This window comes from Microtus oregoni, unplaced genomic scaffold, assembly GCF_018167655.1.
Source record: "Microtus oregoni isolate MIOR12 unplaced genomic scaffold, Mior012 000029F_ref0000214, whole genome shotgun sequence".
Lineage (NCBI taxonomy): Eukaryota > Metazoa > Chordata > Mammalia > Rodentia > Cricetidae > Microtus > Microtus oregoni.
The window spans coordinates 11,419,707-11,441,156 of record NW_024543088.1 but is presented as its reverse complement, the minus strand read 5'-3'; the positions used below and the strand labels follow the sequence as shown (position 1 = coordinate 11,441,156).

Here is a 21,450-nt window from a genome sequence, read left to right as displayed (position 1 = left end):
CATACATGTATACTCACGCACACATATATTCTATAGCCTACATATATTGTGCGAAGTGTTATGTATAATCTGAGTTAATGTTAGTTATTAAGATCAGAATAAAAGAACTGGTGATTGCCAAGAGCTGGCCAGCAAAGGAAATCAGAACTTTTTGATATATACCAGTAAAAAATAAAACTTTACATAGCTTGTGACTTTATTGTTAACCGATAGCATTATTGAAAGCTGTGAACCGGCTCCGCAGGCCAATGGTAGTCAGGTGACACTATTACTTAAGAGGAGAGAGACCTGGCCAAGTTTGTAGGTCAAAAGTAAGGATCAGGGCGTGAGCTCGGAGCTTCAGGAGAGCAGAGGAGCCCAGAAAGAGACAGGGGCCTGCTGGAGAGAGGCCTCTGAGTCTGAGTTTTACAGGGTCCTAGTCTGTTTTGTCACCATTACCAAAAGCAATCTGGAGAGGAAAAGGTTTAGTTCATCTTACAGTTCCACATCACAGCCCACCAGGGCAGGAACCTAGAGGAAGGAACTGTAAAAGAATGCCATTCCCCAGGGCTTACTCAGCCTGCTTCATTGTATAACCCAGGCCCACCTGCTCAGGGTTGGTACCGCCCACGGTGGGCTGGACCTTCCCACACCAATCATTAATCAGTAGAATGCCCCTATGCCAATCTGACGGAGAAATTTCCTCAGTTGAAGTTCCTTCTTCCCAAATGACCATAGCCTGTGTCAAGTTCACACACGCACGCACGCATGCACACACACACTGACCCACACTCTAGAAATACAGAGCAGATTGTGAGTTCACTTCCTGACTGGGAGGAAGAAAGAAGTGGTGGGAAAGTTCCGAGAGAATTAGTCAAGGGTGAAGAAGAGCCCCAGGGTGGCTTCTCCAGCAGCCCAGAAGAAACCAGAGCCGGTCAAGCCGGTTCACAGTCATGCCCCTGCCACTCTAAGCACAAAGGTATCGTCTGAGCTACTTTTCCTATTTCTGTATTGAAGCCCCTGACAAATGCAGCTGAAGGAAGTGGGGGGGGGGGGTCTACTTTGACTGACTGTCCATCATGGCAGGGAAATCAAGAGACAGCTGCTGGGTCCATTTGCATGTGAGGTCGCAAGCTGAGCGCAATGAGTGTCTGTACTCAGCTAACCTTCCTTCTGTGCAGTCCAGGGTCCCAAACCATGGGGGGTGGGGGGGTGAGGCTTCCTGTCTTAATTAACTAGATTAACTAGCTAAACTTTCCCAAGCAAGAGGAAAGGTGTCTCCTAGGTGACTCTAGACCCTATGAGACTGACAATCTATATTAACCACGACAGAAACTGAGTGAGCTACTCTGCCTTGTTTTTTGATGTAGGCAAGACACTACTACCATGGAGCGTGTGTTATTTGCATCAAGGAGTGTGTGAAAAGCACACTGTGTTCTTTTTAGCTGATTGGTGAACTAAGACATTGTCTCGATTTGTGGATTCATTCTGTGTTAGGAGTCTAGAAAGTAATAAGCAGGAAAACTCATATTCATTCTCTCTCTCTCTCTCTCTTTGTCTCTCTGTCTCTCTCTCTGTGTTTCTCATGTGGGCAAAAAGTTCATCTGAAGCTATCAAAGCCCTAAATCCCCCTGGATTAATAATGAAGACGAGTCCCCCCAACCCTCTGTCCCTCTCTCACACTCTCCCATGCTCTCCCTCTATGTTCTTCTCCCTGTCTCTCTCTCTCTCTCTCTCTCTCTCTCTCTCTCTCTCTCTCTCTCTCTCTCTGTGTGTGTGTGTGTGTGTGTGTGTGTGTGTGTGTGTGCCTCTCCCCCGTCCCTTGGGTATTTTCTTGTTTTAGACAAGACTCATATATCCCAGGCTAGCCTGAAATTAAGGGTTGGGCATCCTTAGATGCACCATCTAGGGTGGACCAGTAGGTGGAGACTCAGCAAAGCGTCTGCACTGTCATCCAAAGGCCGTCAGCACTGGCAGAGTCCCTCTTGCAGGGGAGGAATCTTTGATTAAGTGAGATCCATCCACATTAGAGAGGACTTCTGGCCTTACTCAGAGGTCATTAATTTAAGGTTAACTTCATCTCTCACGGAAACATCCAGAATGATGCCTCACCAAATCTAGGCTCCTTGGTCCAGTCATGCTGACACATGGAACTGACTGACCATCACGAGCCTTGAAACTTCCTGAGGCTGTGGCAGCTAAGGAGCCCTAAACTAATCACTGTCCTAAGACAGAAATTTCCAGAAAACAGTCATGGAAGTAAAAGTGGAAGCTGGGGAGGAAATTAGCCGAAGAGCAAGTTGGGGTATTTGAACGTGATCAAAACACATTATGGACATGCATGAAATTATCGTAAAACACATTGTTATGTGTAGCCAGCAAGTGCTGATATAAATGCAGGAACAGAGGACTCTGAGGATCCCATTTCAGCATGAGCTTTGGTGGGAGCAGGCCACAGATTTTTCCTAGCCTTCCATGCTATTGGTCCACATCAGGCCGCACGTGTGCCCGGTTCGAGGCTTCCTTCACCCAGGAGGAGCTACCACCAAGTTATAGATTTGCCAATCTTACTTCTCTGAAATAATTGCCAATAAAATACACTATCACTGTGCATTTTGGGACAGGCAACTGATAAAACTCAGTTGGGTGAACAATGGAGTTAGCGACTTCAGAGTCAACTGAGAAATCTGAACTACGAGATTAACGTCCCAGATCTCCAGTCCCTTTCTGCGGATGTTACTATTTTCTCAGCTCAGTTTCAAAAGCAAATTGTCAGTCTTATGAATGGAGCTTTTATTTCCTGGGGAGAAAGGTTAATTCTCACCATGCACCAGTGGTTTGTTTCCACGGGTGGAGAACTGGTTCCAACTTTTTATTATTTTTCTTTTTCCTGAATCTAATAGCGTATTTACCCTCCCATGAAGCACTTCGCTCCTCTTCTCTCCATACAAACTTCATCTTCTCTCTCTAAATACTCCTGGCCTCACTCTTGAAGTGTCTCCTTGAGGAAGTAACTCTGAAAACCATACCTGTGCTGACGTCTAGTGCACTACAAAGAAAATCCACCACCTACAGACCTCAAGGGGCCCACCCCATACCCTTTCGACCACAAATTTAATCACTTGCAGCTTGAGCGCCAAGGAAAGTTTTAATTGTGCGTATGCACTAGATAGCATTTCAGTTACAAACATCAGGCCATCAGCAAGTAGTGTTATCAAAATACGGAGCACGGGAATGTTATTAACGGGCAGAGAAAAACGATACTCAGGGTCCACACATCTGGCTTCCTGCGACTATTTGCAAAGCTTTTGTTGTTTTCATGGGACAGAATCGTCTGTATAGATAGCCCAGATAGGCCTGGAGCTGCCTGTGCAGCCAGGATGATCGAACTCCTGATTCTCCTGCCTCCAGCTCCCAAGTGCTGGGATTGCAGGTGTGTCCCACGCCTGGCCACTCATATACACATAGACTGGATAATATCTTTCCTCTCAGTGAACCCCATTTTAGCTGTAAGGCGGGACGTGCACTGCTGTTCCATCCACTTTGGTAATGGCTTACTTTCCTTTTCGCGTTAAGACTGCTAAAAGCATATTTCAAACGCCAACTCGCTTGGTGTGCCTGCAGGGAAGGGGACACGGTCTTGTCACGGGTGGATTGCTGTGCCACCTGGCTTTACATCCTGGCAGGGTTCATCCTGGCACCCTGCAGATCCACCAGCAGCCAGGATCTTGAATGTCCTCGAGGTTTCCCATGGGCGGAATAAAAACCATACTTGTCTCCAAGTGAAATATGGTACCAGCCTTGCCTAACACACTTGCAAGAGAAGAGCTTACCCCAGGCCTGCTGGGCACTGAGCCTAAAAGTGAGTTCCAAGCAGAGGGCATCCGTGATCCACTGAAGCACCAGGGTTAAGGTCCCAGTCAGGTGCCTCCCAGAGAGTTCAGGGCGGCAGTCCCCTGAGAATCCCTCAGAGTCTTCAGATGTTCAACGTCAATGGCACCATGTGCCATAGGGACAGAACCCTTCCATCCCATAATCATAACCCTGAGGGAAGGCGTGTGCACTGGGCCAGCCAGGGCACCATGCCCAGGGAAATGGGGGAAAGGGCCTTTACAGGATCTTGGAGGACCCAGGGGCTGGCAAAGGGATGGAAGTGCCCACTTCCTCTCTCCTCTTACCCCTTCAACCCACTGTCTGCTTCAGGGCCGCCGTCAAAGGGCGGCAGCTAGAATCTTCAGACCAATCAGATGAACTGGCTGGATGTCTCTTCAGATTCCAGAACACTTGGAAATGATAATCCTGCCAAAAGTGGCTCTGTAACCGATGATCTGGGTGACAGGTTGCAGTTAAAAACGTCATCGATTGAACCTAAAACACAGTAAAGAAGGTGCTCATTATGACATCACGACAGGAAGAGAAAGGGCCATCAAAACCCATCCAAAATAGCCACTTCAGTAATGAGTCCTGGCTTCCGCGGGGGCACTCAAAGAGCTAAACAAAAATGTGCTGATTTTCTCTCATCAGGGCTAGTTCTGCTGGCTGGGTGTGATGGCACGTGCCTTTAATCCCAGCTCTCAGGAGGCTGAAGCTGGTGGATCTCTGTGAGTTCATGACCAGCCTGGTCTACAGAGCGAGTCTCAGACTAACCAAGGCTACATAGTGAGGCTTCATCAGAAAGAAAAAAAAATGTTGATTGACACCATTGCTATGACTACTACTTGCTTTCCAGAGGGCTGGAGATTTGGGAGTAAACAGCAGGTGCTGGGAAACAGATGCTTAGGACAGAGGTCAGAGGTCAGGGGTCAGGGGTCAGATTCTGGTGGAAGATGAAAACAAGCCCTCTACTACTGAGTTGCATTCCCAGCTAGAGGTCAGCTTCTGATACCAACAGAACAGACTGCCAACCTTGGTGGGCTGCCAGTCAGTCTGAGAGCTGGGTGCCAGGCTCGGCAGCCTGCCAGTGCGACAGGTGTGCCGTAGCTGTGCCATGAGCAGTGCCAACTCCCAGGCAAGTCCTCTCCATTGCTCTCGGGCTGAGGAGGCCCTAGGCCTGGCTCGGGGGAAACTTTCTAGGAAGCGCGACACTTTCATACCCCATGTGCCCTAGGGGAAACCCTACACAGGGACAGAGGCTGAGCCACAGTGACGCAGGCATGCTGCCCAGGATGCTGGGGCCAGTGGGTGAGACTAAGGCCCAGGCAAAGTTGGCACAGCCAAAGCAAGGCGAGACCACCCACAAAGCTGTGGATTGTAACGTGACGGAGAAAGCACTGGCAGAGAGATAAAGCTAAGACAAGATGGATTGGGGATGGGGATGGGGGGATGAAACAGACAGAAGCTGAAATGGGGGGAGGGGAACAGAGATCGAGAGAAAGAAAGACAAGAGAAAGAGGGAAAGAGTGGGACTTGGATGGAGACAGAGGGCGGGAGGGAGGGGGAGAGAGGGAAGAGGGAGAGAGACAGACAATTTCCAGGATAAGAAGCCCCTGAGTAAGGACTTCCGCTGTACACAGAGGAAGAAAGAACTGCCGTTAAATACAATCAATCTAGACTGTTGACATCTCCGTTGCAGAGCACTGCAGGGCCCTGGGCCCAGGTTGCTGCAAACACCCGCCTGATTCTGGAAGCGCTCTGGGGCCCAGGCTAGCTATCCCTCAGAGAGTGTCTCACAGAGGAAGGCGCCATCTGCCTGAGCTAGGCGCATTTCAAAAGCAAGAACCCGCCATATGTCATGTTGGGTTGGTGAACGAAACCTTCCCAGGAGTTATTCTTGTAGTATCTGAGAGCCCTTCGGAACACACCGTTGAGACAGAGACCACGGCCACGGAGCCTGCACGCTGGCCGATGGCTCTGTTACCGGGAGTGCACACAGATGAAATGGGGGGAGGCGGCACTCTTTCCAAAATAGTCGAACCATGTGCTGAAGTGAGCACCGATACTTAAATCAACAGTTTTTCATTTAAATTAGCATTCTGCACTTGCTGCATCAGATAACCGATGTCAGAAAACGCACTGCCTCTTCCTTCCCTTTTGCTTTCTTTGTCCATTTCTCCTCTTTTCTTTTTGTCTGAAACAGGATCCCTTCCCCCCATGTTGCCTAGGCTAGCCTCAAACTCCTGGGCTCAAGTCATCCTCCTGTCTCACCATCATATTGAGCTGGTAGACAGGTACACACCACTGTGCCCTGCTTCTCATTTAGGCTAACAAGCACCTCTTATTCCTTCCTCCCCAAGTTGCAGGTAGCAGGTGCTGATCTGGTCCAGCTATGTAGTCCAGGCTGGCACTGAGCTCCCAGAGCGCTGGGATTAAAGCTGTGTGCCCAGGTATCATCGTTCTCTTTGGATGGAGGCAGACCTCTGGCATTTCTGTTAGTGGCCACTTGGCTCACGATCCGGGCTCCACCCTTTGAACTAGCCACCTTTCCCACCCCCTGAGAGTGTGTGACATACCTCTAGACGTGACACTGAACTTCCGGTCAGAGAAACTACTCCTTCGGATTAGAGGTTCGCTCATTTTTTCCAGAAATAACTTAATTGTTTCTTTCTTTTCGGGGTTCATGCTCGTCAAGTTCAGAACCTTCCCACGCACTTTTACGGTGGAATTGCTGAGCCCAAACCAGTAAAGGAAATCAAACAGGGCGTCCGCCTTGAATTCGTAGGCGAAGTTCAAGTTCTGCCCATTCAGCACTTCAGTACCTGGAGGAAAAAAATTCTGCACGACTTCCTGGAAATCAAACTGAGAGAGAGAGAGAGAGAGAGAGAGAGAGAGAGAGAGAGAAAAGGAGAGAGAGAGAAGAGTTAAATGACATGCGTACATAACCACATGGATGGGGCTGAAGAGGTGGCTCAGTGGTTAAGAGCATTGCCTGCAACCACATGGTGGCTTACAACCATCTGTAATGAGGTCTGGTGCCCTCTCCTGGCCTGCAGGGATACACACAGACAGAACATTGTATACTAAATAAATAAATAAATAAATAAATATTTAAAAAAAACAAAACAAAACAAAAAAACACATGGACATTACAGAATGTCTGCAGCCTTGTGCTCTGAGAAGGCAGTCCACCAGCAAGGGCCGCTGGTCGCTTTGTGGAGAGGCAGCCCTCCTGCCGAAAGCCCAGCTCACCTGAAGTCGGTAGCTTTCTCCGATCACTGAGGAAATGGCCATGTCCATCCCTTGCTCTATCTGCCTCCTTATCTTGGGGTGCCTTGTGTTCACAAGAAATGCATAGGTCCTTTCTAGAAGAGGCAAGCAGAAGTCAGAAAAAGCATCTCTGTGACCCGAACATGCTTCTTCCAGTTAGCAGAAGCATGCCCGGAGCCACTTCGGAAGATTTTATGCATCTGTTCTCTTTCCCCACATCTTCCTTGGGTGTCCAGCTAGACTTCTAGCAATGTTCCCCAGAACCTTATCAATGTGAACGACGCTCTGGGCTACTGTGAACGCAGGCTTGGGCTTCAGCTTGGAAATTGAAAGCTCCTTCCATGAGAACTTCCCCTCCATGGTGTGTCTCCAGTGTGGAAAAGGTTCTTTCTGCAATTTTTTTTACATTCGTTTATTGATTGTGTGTGTGTGTTTATGCGCGTGCACACACAGAAGGCAAGGGACAGCTTGCTCCAGTGGGTTCTCGCCTCCACATTGTGGTCTCCAGGATGGAATTTAGGCTCCCTAAGCTGGTAAGCCAGAAGTTCTCAACCTGTGGGGTACGACCCCCACAGGGGTCGGATATCAGATATTCTACATATCAAATAGTTACATCATGATTCATAACAGCAGCAAAACTACAGTTGTAGCAGCCATAATTTTATGATTGGAGACTCACAACAATGTGTGGAATTGTACTAAGGGGTTGCAGCATTAGGAAGTTTGAGAACAACTGCTTAAGATATCTCCATTGCTCCAGGCTAGAGTCCCAAGCACCAAGGCCTTGGAGGTGGAGTCTGGTCCCCGAGTCTTGCCCAACACACACAATATAAACAAAGGGAAGACTGTTTCTTCATTTAAAAAAATTGAAATATTATTAACCAATTATCTCTTTCCCAGCCCAAGACCCAAGCCCAAATTAGTTTATCAAGCAAGGCAAAGCATGCATGCCAGTCTCTGCTTCTAGGCGTGGACCAGCTGTTATATGGTTTTGAGAATATCTATTGCCTTTGAGATATCTCAGAGGCAAACTCTGTGGGCCAAAGGCAAACATTTACATTTTTAAGGAATGCGCTTTTTGAAGATTTATTTCTTTCGATTTACATATATGGGTGTTTTGCCTGCATGTATATCTGTGTGCCGCTTGGATGCTTGGTGCTCTCAGAGGCCAGAAGAGGACGCCATATGCCTAGAACTGGAGTTGCAGCTGGTGGTAGCTCCACCTGGGTGCTGGGACTAGAACCCCGGTCCCATGGAAGAGCAGCCAGTGCTCCTAACTGCTGAGCCATCTCTCCAGCCCGGAATGCATTTTATACTAATCTTACTCATTTTTAGTTTTCTGACCCACGTTTTCCCTCCTCCTGAATTTTTAAAAGGAGCTTTAGATAAAAACCACGTTATCTGCTATTTGAGACGAGGGATAAAGCGAACAGCTACTCAGAAGCCGGAACAAAGGCTCATTAAACGCCCAGGTCTGGCCTATGCCGCAGCTGGGCAGGAGGCACACTGCACATTCACAGATCTGACGGTCTGCGTGTTTACCACGACAGGCTTCTAGAAGACGGCAGTGCTTGTCTGGAGGACAGGGAGCTCCTAATTTGCATAAACTGTGGTCTAGAATAGCAGGAGGGCTGACATGTTGCCTTAGTTACAGTCATCCTCGTGCAAGCTTAGCCATCTTTTGGGTTTGATATTACAGAACTTTTTCATGCCCTCGCTTTTCTCACAGCTGGTCAGCTGTTGTGGTCCTATGTCTTTACCCATAGACGTTACCATGCAATTGCGCATGCTCTCTGAACCTCTCGCAGATTCCTTCTTGTGCCACTCTTGGAACTTTGATTAAAATGCTGAAGTAAGAGTTCTCATTCTTTCTTTAGATCCCTCTCGGGGGGAACAAGTCAGGGGGTGCACTTGTACATCTGTGAGTTACAATCCTGGAGACCTGGCCAGCTTCCAGGACATCACCAAACCAGATCACACGTGGTACTAGGATGTGGCTAGTCACATGTGGCTGGTCACCGCTGGCTGTGCTCTGGCCTCTCCAGGAAACAAAACATTCTCACTTTGAGTCTGGATGATGAACAGAGAGTGCTCCAGTAACCGAGGGGGCAGAGAGTGCTCCGGCTACCGAGGGGGGTTGATGGAGTCTGCCTGAAATGAGCCCATCACTAGTTATTACCTTGAACTCACTTTAGGAATATTACTTAGGCTAGGTGGGTGGCACACATTTTTAACCCTAGCACTCAGAAAGTAGAGGCAGGTGGATCTCTGTGAGTTCGAGGCCAGCCTGGTTTACAGAGTGAGTTCCAGGACAGCTAGGGCTACCAGTGAAACCCGGTCTTTATTTGTTTGTTTGTTTTTATAAAAACAAAGTTTCTCTGTAACTTTGGAGACTGTCCTAGAACACCCAGAAACATAAAACCTAAAGTACCTACAACTACCCTCAAGATTATGTATATGTACATATATATTAGTTTCCCTCATCTTTAAAACAAGGACAGAATATTTACCCCACAGGGATGCTGGCTCTGCAGCCTACCACAGTGAATTTTATACCTTTATCTAGGAAAATCATTAACTGTGGGACAGAGGGATGAATCCGTGCTAAAAGCACGAACTGCTCTTACAGACGACCTGGATTTGGCTCCCAGCACCCACATCAGATGGGTGACAACTGCCTGTAACTCCAGCTCCCCGAAATCCAATGCCCCCGCCTGGTCCCCAAAGATACTGTACACACACAGGTACTGTAAGACTTTAAGACAATCCTGAAGCCATTTTTGACAATTCTGAATCCTCTCAACCTCTGTGCCATAGTGCTTCCCCTCCTCCCCTGGGAACCAAGGACCTAACAGCAACACTCGCACATACTCAGTTCCTGAACAATTACCCATATACGTATGCTTTGGTTAGGTCCCCTGGGAAATGGGGTCAAAATGACCTCTTACCTCATCTGATCTGGCAACAGCTCTCCAGTCAATTATTGGTAATAGTCCTTTCAAATAAGCCAATCAGAATAGTCAAAGAACAACTCCCCTTGCTTCTGTGGCCCCTTTAAAAGTAGACTGTACCAGCTATTCGAGGTCCCTCGGCTTCCCGAATGCTGGGGGACCCTGTTATGACAGAATTAATAAAATCCTCATGCTTTTGCATCAGCTGTGGTGTGTGAGATGGTCTCTGAGGGCGACTCCTTCTCGGTGTTTGGACGTTAGAGTCCAACAGTACATGTACCAGTCTGGACACACACATAATTTAAAAAGAAATTTAAGGACTGGAGAGATAGCTCGGAGGTTAAGAGCACTGGTTGTTTTTCCAGAGATCCTACATTCTAATCTCTGAACCCACACAGCAGCTCACAACCATCTGTAACCCCAGTTCCAGGAGATCCAGTCCCTGTTCTGGCCTCCAAGGGTACCAGGCAAGTAAGTGGAACCTAGATCTATGTGGAGACGAAATACCACCCATCTACACAAAATACATTGAAAAATAAGAACCTTAAATCTTTCTCAAAGACAAATGATCAGCTGTACCCATTTTCATGCTTGAGGCAGCCCCATTTGGACCACAGGCCCTGCAGGTTGTTAGTCCAACTAGTGATGAGAAAACACGCCTCAGACACAATATTTGATACATGAGGGTTTCACCACTCCGACCATTCCTCCAACCCCAGGACCAGAATGTCAAATCATTTCCTGTCTAGAAAGGAAGTCAAACCTCTGAAGGCTCCATGTCAGGTCACTTCCTTCCTAAACAGGAAGTGAGAAGTGTGTGGAGGGGGTGTCCATCATTCAAGGTTCGCTGAGCCAGCCTTGTGTACACCGCTCCAAATGGCTGTGCAGAGCAGGTTGCTCGCTGTTGCCCTTGGCGTGGCTGACGACTACCCTCCCTTTTTTGGGCCACGCTCCTACCTTAGCCCAGCAAAGCCGAACCAAATGCAGACTATGCATACACCTACCTTTGGAGGTGTCCTTCTTGGTCTGCACGTTAGTAAAGAACAGCATAGGCTTGCTCAATATCGTTTCCCTGTAGTCTTTATAATCAGAGTAGGTGGTCAGTTCCACATATCTGTGGGAAGAGGAGAAATAACAGCAGATGTAGCACCCGCTCCCACATGAGGAAGGTGACGTCCTGACTGGACGTAAGCCTACCTCAGCCATAGCCTTTGAGGAATGTTTCCTTTTTTTTATATATTTATTTTTATTATGTATACAATATTCTGTCTGTGTGTATGCCTGCTGTCCAGAAGAGGACACCAGACCTCATCACAGATGGTTGTGAGTCACCATGTGGTTGCTGGTAATTGAACTCAGGACCTTTGGAAGAGCAGGCAATGCTCTTAACCACTGAGCCATCTCTCCAGCCCTGAGGAATGTTTCTTAAAACGTGTCCTAATAAAGGTCACCACATCTTGCACACATAAGGAAATCCCCTTCGGGTCGTTGCTAAGTGACTGAGGGGTCTATGGCCCTTGGGGTGGATTGGTATCAACATGTTGCTTTGATGAGACCAATGCCCTACATCACATGAGCAAAAAGTTCATCTGAAGCTATCAGAGCCCCGAGTTCCCCTGATCAATGATGAACAACGCCACCCCGTCTCTCTGTCTCTCTCACTCTCCCATGCTCTCCCTCTCTCTATGCTCCTCTTCCTCTCTATGTCTCCCTGCCTGGTGTGTGTGTGTGTGTGTGTGTGTGTGTGTGTGTGTGTGTGTGCGTGTGTGTGTGTGTGTGTGCGCGCGCGCGTGGTATGTGCGTGTGTGTCTTTCTCTGCTGTCTCTCATGGCCTGGTCCAGTCTGCCGACCACGTTCAGTCTACTGCTTTCTCTCTCTGCTCTGGACTCTTCCACATGACTGTTATATAACTGCCTCTGGCTATTTTCTCTCTCTCATAACTACAGTAAAAACCATTCCCTTAACCATAAAAATGAACAAAAAGAGCAGAATGGAAGAGGTAGAATTCGCTGACCCTTCTTCAGTGGATTCATCCTGCCTAAAAGGTCTGGAATTTTCCCACTCCTCCCCATGCCCCCCCCCCCCGGGTAATCCCAAGAGAAGCACAAGCTCCTGCATGGGTCACGCCATTAATCATCTTTCCTACAAACTATTACTAAGTCACATTTTTCCATTCCTGGTTCGTGTAATTACAAAAACCAAACTGTTAATGGATTTCGGCCCATATCCTCATTAAATGTAGCTTCCTTGGTTTTATGTTGTTATTCTACTCCAGAAAGGTCTCTCTGAGTCAGTCCTGACTCTCATCTTGTGAATTAGCTTTCCTCCGCTACCCTCCGATTTTTCCAAACAGCCTTCATATGCCTCTATATGGTTAATAAAAAGATCCAAATGCAAACCGGCTTCCTTCAAGGGTGTAGTAGTCTGAATGAGAATGGTCTCCGTAGAATCATATGCTTGAATGCTCGCTTCCCACTTAGTAGAACTGTTAGCGAAGAATTAAGAATTGTGTGGTCTTGTCACTGGCTGCAGGTTTCAAAAGCCAATGCCAGGCCCAGACATTCTCTCTCTCTCTCTCTCTCTCTCTCTCTCTCTCTCTCTCTCTCTCTCTGTGTGTGTGTGTGTGTGTGTGTGTGTGTGTGTGTGTGTGTGTATGCGGGCGTGTGTGGCACCTGTGACCCACCCACCCATTTAGCGTTCTTACCACCTTCCCCTATAGCAATTCCCTTTCCCTTGTCTGCAGTCTGATGGCTGCTCTCTAGAGGAACACCTGGTACTCGCGCACAATGGAGCCCCCAAAGGAAGCAGTTCCACACACTTTTCTGAGGACACAACGACAGTGTGGCATTTCCTTCTCCCTATAAGATCAACTGACATCCGGCCGGAGACATCACTGAATTTTGCTATCGCCAAGTTGTCTTCAGCAAACCCACACACAGTACAAGAAGAAGCATCAAGTCAGAAGCGATCACTCGCTGGGAGAACAAGGAGCCCTTAGAATGCAGTGACGGGCCTCTTGCCGTGCCGTAGGGCTCAGAGAGTCATGGCTGCATGCAGAGGAGAGGCTCTAGGAAGTCCCACACTGAGTCTCTGTGTAAACTAGACGTGGTCATGCACTGTGTATAGAGTGTGAGCCCAAGGAAACAACTGGACGGTAGAAGCAGGTGCAGCGGAACTTCCCTGTCTATGATGACTCGGAGGCCATTTAAAGGGTCATTCATCTGGGGTGTGTGCAAATGCTGCCTATCAGAAAATTTTGACAGCATAATTTATAGAAAAGGAGTACATTCCCTATGTCTAACCCGGCCACAAAGAAGAATCACAGGAATCCCTTCTTATCCACCTGGAAGCCGTGGAACCGCTGGACGGCACCGTGTCCGCACACAGTGCTGCAATCTGCAGTACCCAGACAGCGGAGCTGAGAAGCTAGACGTCTAAGTGATGGCAGGTGGGGAGCATATTACAGCCTGGGCACTCAGGAAAAAGGGATAAGCCACGTGCTGGGGTGGGGAGGAATGACACAAAAGATTGCATCGGGCAGCTCACAATGGTGCACGATTTAAAAAGTACGATGTATTGACTTCTGAAGCTTTCAGTTTAGTAACCACGTAAGTCACCGAAGTGAAAGGCGGCCACTCTATCTCATTAATCCCATTCCCAGTTCCCAGTCATGGGCTTTCTGTCTAATGTGTCAAAATTCCAGTGAGATAAGTAAATGTGGGTGCTTATTTGAAATTTAGGATTGTAAAATTTGAACATAAAAATCATTACAAAACGAAAAGATCAGAGGGTCTCGCCATTCCACAGGTGTTTCCGTGTCTGCCTGACATTTAGTTATTGCTTTTAATTCAGGATGTCTTACTAGCTGGCACCAGGGACCGGTTATTCCATGTTTAATCACGAACACTTCTGAATTAGTAATGCAAATATCACCTCCGTGCCCTGAATATTATGTTTGCTAAAGTTAGCATAGGGGGTGGCAAAATGTAAACAGCTTTAAGGTTACTTTAAGATAACAGGTCCTTCTAATGATCATGTCTTCCTTTTACACTGTCCCCAAATTACTTTTAGACTATAACTTTCTAAGCCTGACCTCAGGGCAAAGATCTGAGGGCAGGACAATGTCAGAGAAAGCCATGTCTCAAAATAAGATGGAATTCAAGTCCAAGCTCAGTGATGTGTGAACTCCATTCCAGAACCAAGCCACATCTAACCTTGACCGTCAGTCATAGCTCTCTGTGACCCACTGTGAGGAGGGTCTGCTAGCACAAAAAACGAGCAGGAGTCACGTGGTACATTAGAGAGCCAGGGAAAACCCATTATTTCAATGTGCAATGGTAGTGGTAGAAGTCCTTCTTGCTCAGCGTGTGGTCCTTGGACCCCCTGCATCAGCCTGCCTGAGAATTCATCCAAGCGCAGAACTCAAGTCCCTGCCTGATTCCATCCACCCAGAACCTGTGTTTTCATCGAGAACCTCAGGAAACTTGCATGTTAAGTTGCCAACAGTTTGAGAAACACCAACGGAAGAGGGCATCCCACCACTTAAAAGTTGGTCCATCATTCACACACGGAGACATCAGGGGAAAGCAAAGGTAGGTACGGGTGAGAGACTGCCAAATACACATAGGCAAGGAGCAAGAGGGCTGCTGTAGCTGACAGGAGGCGCAGCTGTTGAAGGCAGAAGGCAGGCAGTCATTTAACAATGATGGGGGGGTTGCTGCTACTAAGAAGACAGCATAGCTTAAAACCAGAGCGAAGCTCTGGGGGAGCCAAGCCAGGAAGCCTTGGAGTGCCTGGGCTGTGATCTCTGAGGCTGTTTAACTTTTCCTAAAACTCATTTCCATCACCAACAAACAGGCAAGCTTCCCATGAGAGGGTGACCAGATCAAATACGGTTCGCATGAAGCTTTTGGGCTCCCATATGAGGCTCAGTAATGATACAGAAACTAATGGCTGGCAAGGGATCAATATGTGCTACTATTTGTTCCTTCGGGACTTCGCCAAGTCTAATTCTAATACTGAGGTGATTATTTTTAAGAGTTTTTTTTCATTATATATATATATATATATATATATATATATATATATATATATATACATACATGTTTCTGTGGATGGGTTTGTGAATGTGGATGCAGTTCCCACAGAGGCCAGAAGGGGGCATCTGGTACCCTGGAGCAGGAGTTGGAGGCAGTGGAGAGCCATCTGATGTGGGTGCTGGGAATGAAAGTCCTGTCTTCACTAAGCCCATATTATAAGGTGATTGTTATTCTCATTTGAAAGATGAGGAAACTTACTTTACAAAGAGTAAGGAAATGTCCCAGGGTCCCTCCCCAGACACAGTGCAGGGCTTGCCTCTAGGGCTCACATACACTTCCTCGAGGCTGGCTCTCACCCTACTCACTGCTCAGGGTGCAGACGGACGGGTGTCACCTCACCAGTATCACGCTGTCTCCTGGGGAACGACGCCGCACAAGTCAGTTTCTACATCTGAGATGGGAGGGAGAGCAGGAGGTCAAAGGACAGGGCCCAAGCTGGCCGAGTAGAGACCTCCACGCTGACACCCGGAACTGTGGCCCTGCCAGAGCTGACAGAGGGCTGTCACTTCTCACTGTGAGATGGAGATGAGTCTTGGACAGCCAAGACCTACTCGTCTTTACCCACTATTCCCAAGCGTTTCTACCCCACAGGGTGCCCCGACAGATGAGGGTTGCTTATCTCCCAGTTGGTCGGCTATGGGTAAGGCCAGATCTTCTTCCTTAAAAAAATCCCACCCTTAGTTCCTTCATCAGACTGATTTATACTCAGTGTGGACAACTGAGGGAAGCCCAGTTATTTATCTGGGGCCTCCGGAAGTGTGAGAAGCCGCCACTCCACTGGAAGGCAGACTGCTTCTTGCTTGTGGCAGTCTCCTGAACTCACAGGCATAGTCCGGCAGCCCTGCTTAGAAACCGCAGCTCAGCCGATGCCAGTGTCTTCCATGGGTTCATTACCTTTATTTTTCCTTCATAAAAAAATAAACAACAGCAATAGGGTCCACGTTGTGCGATTTCACACGATGACACTGGTAAAATACTTTGCGCCCTTCTGGGGACTCAAGTCAACATTAGCAGTCACACTTCTTCTTTTATTTATTTAGATTACCCAGAAGCCTCTTTCATGCCAGGAGAGCAGTGCACAGTGCAGAGGTCATGTTTGCCAGACATTGCCAATGCATGTCAGTAATAGGCTGCATCCTAGGGGAAAGATGTTATGTGCGTCTGTGTGTGTGTGTGTGTGTGTGTGTGTGTGTGTGTGTATGTGTCTCTCTGTGTGTCTATATGTGTCTGTGTATATCTGTGTATGTGTCTCTCTGTGTGTGTATGTATGTCGTATATGTGTCTGTGTATGTGTGTGTGCATGCACAACGATCAATGTGAGTTTGTCTTTCAAGCCTCTTGGTAACCATTACATACGGGTAGTGTCCTGAGCAGGCTGTAGATATGACATGGACAGAAATCTTGAATGATGATGATGTTGATGGTAGAGATTTGCTCACTAACTCCACAAATTAAAACAAATATTTTAAAGCAGGTTTTCAGAGGATCTTTATGGCCGTCACTAAGCAACCAGGAAAGGCTTGCCTTCTATAATTTACTTAGTGTTGTGTTGAGAAAAATGTTAAGTATCAGAAGAAAGAACCCGAGGAAGGAGGAGAGATGCCTTCAGTGAGGGGCTCGTTTGGGTGCCAAGGGCAATCTTTGAAGTTTCTTGGGAAAGTAGCCCAGGAAAAGAAGAGAACACGCCTTTGAGGCCTTACATCTTGATTACACTATGGACTATTCCTCACACAAAATGCTCATCGCGGGGGCTAAAAACCTAAGTAATTAGTAGAGCAAGGATTTCTAGCCACACGTCTTGGAGCATCCGAGTTGGCCAAGGATTCTTAGCAACACGTCTTGGAGCATCCGAGTTGGCCAGGGACACTGGCACTGCATCTGCATTTCTGGGAAGGTCTGTGTAAGATTCTCAAAGGTCAGTGGTGCAAAGCGCTGAAGATCCTGCCCCTGCCTTTCTCAATCTAACCGCCTTGGCCGCTGTTCTTGGTTAGATGCCATCCCGCACCTAAGGCAGGAATGCGGTGGCTGCAAAAAAAAGATGAAAGCTCGCTGAAGTCCATCACGGCTAGGCCTCAGCTTGTTACAACAAATGTCAAGTTCCTATTGTGGACAGACAGACTCTGCAGACGCCAGACACATTGAAACCAGGCTGTTCGCCTCCCCCAATTGCCCAGCTTTGAGAAAATCCAACTGGAGTGTTATGCCAACAACACTCAAAATCGGTGGACCCTATGCCACAGTAGCAATAACATCAAATTGGAGGCTATTTTAGATAAATAGATAGATTATATATGCATACATAGATAAATATGTTATAAATGCATATATATATATATATATATATATATATATATATACACACACAAGGAGAAGACATGGCTTTGGTGTATATATTGACAGAAGTAGTATATGCTATGGAGACAGACATCCTGAATCCACTTGGTTGGGGCTATGCACACACTCTCTTCTAATACTGCACTTAGCCACTTGCAATCCTTACCTACAAACTGCACACACACACACACACACACACACACACACGTACACACACACACCAGAGCAATGCACCTAGCAACCTGTTAGCAACCTAGAACACCCACCTGCATCGAGGCACAGCTCCCACTGGGAACAGTGGAATAACTTTGTCCCCCATTTAAGAACCATCGAACTTAAATTCTATTTAATTACACACTCATCAGGCCATGGGGGGGGGGGACAATCCGACCTGAACCAGCTTTGAGTACATTCACAAAGAGACAAGCTGTGCTCGCTGATGAACTATAGAATCCTCTAATTACCATCTTATGCCCGTGTATTATCAGTGCGGATGATTAAAATCAGACGCAACACGGAAAGGGGCGGGTGTAGTGAGCAACAGCTTACATAATTCTCGCCCATCAATCAAAACAGACCCACCCAAACTACATCCCTCAGAAACCGGCTCCTCTGTTCTCTTCTGGTCTCCACAGGGACAAGACACACACACAACAAACATACATACAAGCATGCAAAATGTTCACACAATAAAAATAATCTTAAAAAAGGAAAAGAAAAGGAAACCAGCTCCACTTTCCTTTCCACCATAGAAAGAAGCCTCGGGCAATACGGGCCTTGAATGTCTTCATTCAAGGGGTCCACTGTCACTCTTAATTGTATATTCCTGACTAATCTGTACTACTGCTTTGTTTGATTAAAGTCGTCCTGTGGCTGGAGAGATGGCTCATCACAAGCCTGTACTCCAGCCCCAGGGGATCTGCTGACCCTGGGCTTCACCCGCATCCACACGCACACTCAGATACACCTACACATAATTTTAAAATAATAAAAAAAAAGAGAATTCTCTTGGAAAAATAAAACTTCCCTGTTACTTTGCAATTATTTCTTTTCATTAAATTCCAAGAATCTGGAACCATCCAGGCGAGACCTGTGCCACAGGTAACGCTATCGTCAGGGTCAATGACGACTGGGTCCATCCTACCAACCGGAGCAAAAGAATCTTGAAAAGGTTAAGTTCGGGATGCTCCCACCTCCCGGCTGCTGTCCTGAGCCCAGTCTTCCATCTAGAAAACACGCTCTAGTCAGACTGGCTCGCTCCCAGCCCTCTTCAGACTGCCCGCACAGTTAGAAAAGCTCCCACCATGCATGCCCCCTACAAGAAAACATGCTGCAAATTCCACTCTTCAATGGAGAAACAACTCAGTGGACTTTGTGTCTCTGAGGTGTGAACGCCCTCCCACAATGGTGTATGTGAAGGGAAGCCAGGGTGTAGAAAATGCACCCTGAAAAAAGTTAATGACAAGCCTCAAATCTATTCTGAAGTTTCCAGTATTATAGACTAAGATGGGGGGGGGGTGGCTGATTGATGCAAGTGCCTTACCTTGGCTTCAGGTCACTGGGAACATTGTAATTGTATGTATGCATGTGTGTGCATGTGTATATGCATATGTGTGTGTGTGTACGTGTCTGAGCGCATGAGGTGCACCAATGCATGCGTGTCCACCTTATTAGTTTCAAACAGGTTCTCTCACTAAACCAGGAACTTGTCAGTTTAGGGACAGGGTGGAGGTCAGCAAGCCCCAGTAACTGTTCTGTCTTCACACCCCTGAGCACTGGGGTTCACGTTACATGGACATTTTCACACAAGGGCTGGGAATCGGAACTCAAGTCCCCTCACTTCAGGAGCAGAGCGGTCTCCCCAGCCTAAACCTGCTTTCTAACTGAACGCCCCCCTCTTTCTCTTACAAACTGGCATTTCTATTTCCCTACCAAGGAGAAAGTCTTGGTAGGGAACGTTTTCTCAGGCATTCAAAACGCACGCCATCCTGAGGGTCTTTCCTGCTGTGGGAAGAATGCACTGGTCAAGGTCTCATTTGCTTGGCCCTTCGGCTCCACCCTCTCCACAGAGTACACATCACCGTTTCCCGGGCTGCACCACTCAGACCCAGTTGGTTCTGGGACACTCAACACCCTACTAAACATGTATAAGGGCTGTGTACCTTCGTCTTCCAGGGCAACCCGGCCAAGTGGAATCCATCATAGATGGCCCTACCTCCTGCCACTGAGATCAAAGCCCGTTTCCACATCCTTCAAGTCTATCACCGGGTGTTTATTCTTTTGGCCACAACAGTTCCTGAGAACCATTGGATGGGCTCTCTCAGTGTTCTGCAGCAAACCCAGCAGGTACACTCTGTGCTTATTTCTGCCCAAGCTGGCTAGTTACCCAAGAGTCAATAACGGCCCTGGACTGAGCTTCTGGGAGCTTTTCTTCTCCACTAGGGTTGCTCGGTGTAAGAAACACCAAGAGAGCAATTACCCCCAAGAAAATAACCTTTTTGCACGTTCCTGCCGATTAAAGTTATTAGTGGTCACAACTACAGCTAGGTGTGAGGATCTGCATCCTAGACCTCCCCTGAGGGATGAGCCTGCGGGCTGAGCTCATCTGACCCATTTAATGGGCATAATGGAAAAAGCAGTCACCAGCTGGAGTGTTGGGTGGGGCTGAGTGTGCTCCGTACACTGTCAGCAAGACACCCTTCTTAGCTGTTACAAGAAAAGCACCCTCCAAGACAGACACCCTTCTCAGCTGCTTCAGAAAAAAAAAGGTTCGGCTATGGACGGCAGGTAGGTTGGCCAGGTCTTCGGGAAAGAGGACAGCAGCCAGGTAGAAGATTTGCAGGGACAGAGCTACAGGCTAGGGCGAACGGCGTGGCCACCCACCTCTTGATGTAGCTGCTGAGGCGGTAGACCTGCCCGTCGAAGTTCACTAGGCCGTCCCCGAAGACATTGAAGCCCCCTCGGGCGTCCGTGGGCTCCCCAGGCCCGGGCACCAAGAGCTGCTCGCCACGCAGCTGGAAGGCACCAGGCTGTAGGCGGAGCAACTGCGACAGGGGCAGCAGGGCCAGTTCACAGTCGCAGGTCCACAGGCTGCGGAGCTCCCCGGAAGAAATGGAGGTCAGGCTAGGTCTAGCCACAGGCTCACACGCTGCGGTGGCCATACCCAGGCTGTGGCTCGGTCCCCTTCTAACCCTGAGGATCGCCAAGTAGGAGGATTAACTACTGCACACAGCAGTCGCTCCAGAGCCCTCCTGTCACCCTTAAGGCTGCCCGCCGTCGAGGAGTGCTGCCGGCAGGGCACCGAGAAAGCAGTCCCCGCGCTGTGCAGCCTTTTTATCAAGCGCCGGGCACGCCCCTCCGGCCCCCAGGCAGGACCCCAGATGCTCCACTCCAGCAGAGCAATCAGCGTTTCATAACTTGGCGCTCTCCCACCTCGCCTGCTCACAGCCAAGACATACTTAGTCATCCCACTGGGGTCAGACACTCAGCCCCCGCGTGGGGCCCTCCCTGCCAGTGCACACTGCCTAGTGCAGCATCTTCTCCACGACAGATGCCCAGGCCTGGCTCAGCGCCCATCCATCCCTCAGGTACCACTGCTCCCAGGGAGGGTCCCTGACCCACCTCTCCACCTGGGTGGGGCCCAGGGTCTGTCAGATCTCAGGCTGGGTGTTCCATGTGCATCTAGATTCCCCCACCGCATGCGCAGTCTAAATCTTCAGCTTCCTCCCTCTCCACCTAGATGACCTGGCATTTCCTTCTCTTGGCCCTTCCTGGCGGGGGTTCCCACCCACCCAGCATCATTCCATGAGCCGCCTGCCACTTTCCCACGAGGCTTTCTGCATCCCCTTGTGCACTGTATTTCTTGATTCTCTTGCTTCTGCTGCCCCCGGGGCCCTTGGGTGGTTATGTGCTTGGATTCAAGCCGGAAGATCCCCAGCTGGCCT

General features: G+C 48.4%; 1 protein-coding gene across 1 annotated transcript; it reads right to left on the bottom strand.

Annotated features, from left to right (window-relative positions):
• Positions 1 to 2,520: 2,520 nt before the first annotated feature.
• On the bottom strand, positions 2,521 to 20,794 carry Medag (mesenteric estrogen dependent adipogenesis). Its single transcript, XM_041678122.1, has 5 exons — positions 20,390 to 20,794; positions 11,078 to 11,187; positions 7,105 to 7,217; positions 6,429 to 6,714; positions 2,521 to 4,347 (listed from the first exon to the last, which is right to left on the bottom strand). Exons 1-5 carry the CDS (start codon positions 20,665 to 20,667, stop codon positions 4,223 to 4,225), a joined length of 912 nt encoding a protein of 303 aa, XP_041534056.1. The 5' UTR covers positions 20,668 to 20,794; the 3' UTR covers positions 2,521 to 4,222.
• Between the last annotated feature and the right edge of the window lie 656 nt (positions 20,795 to 21,450).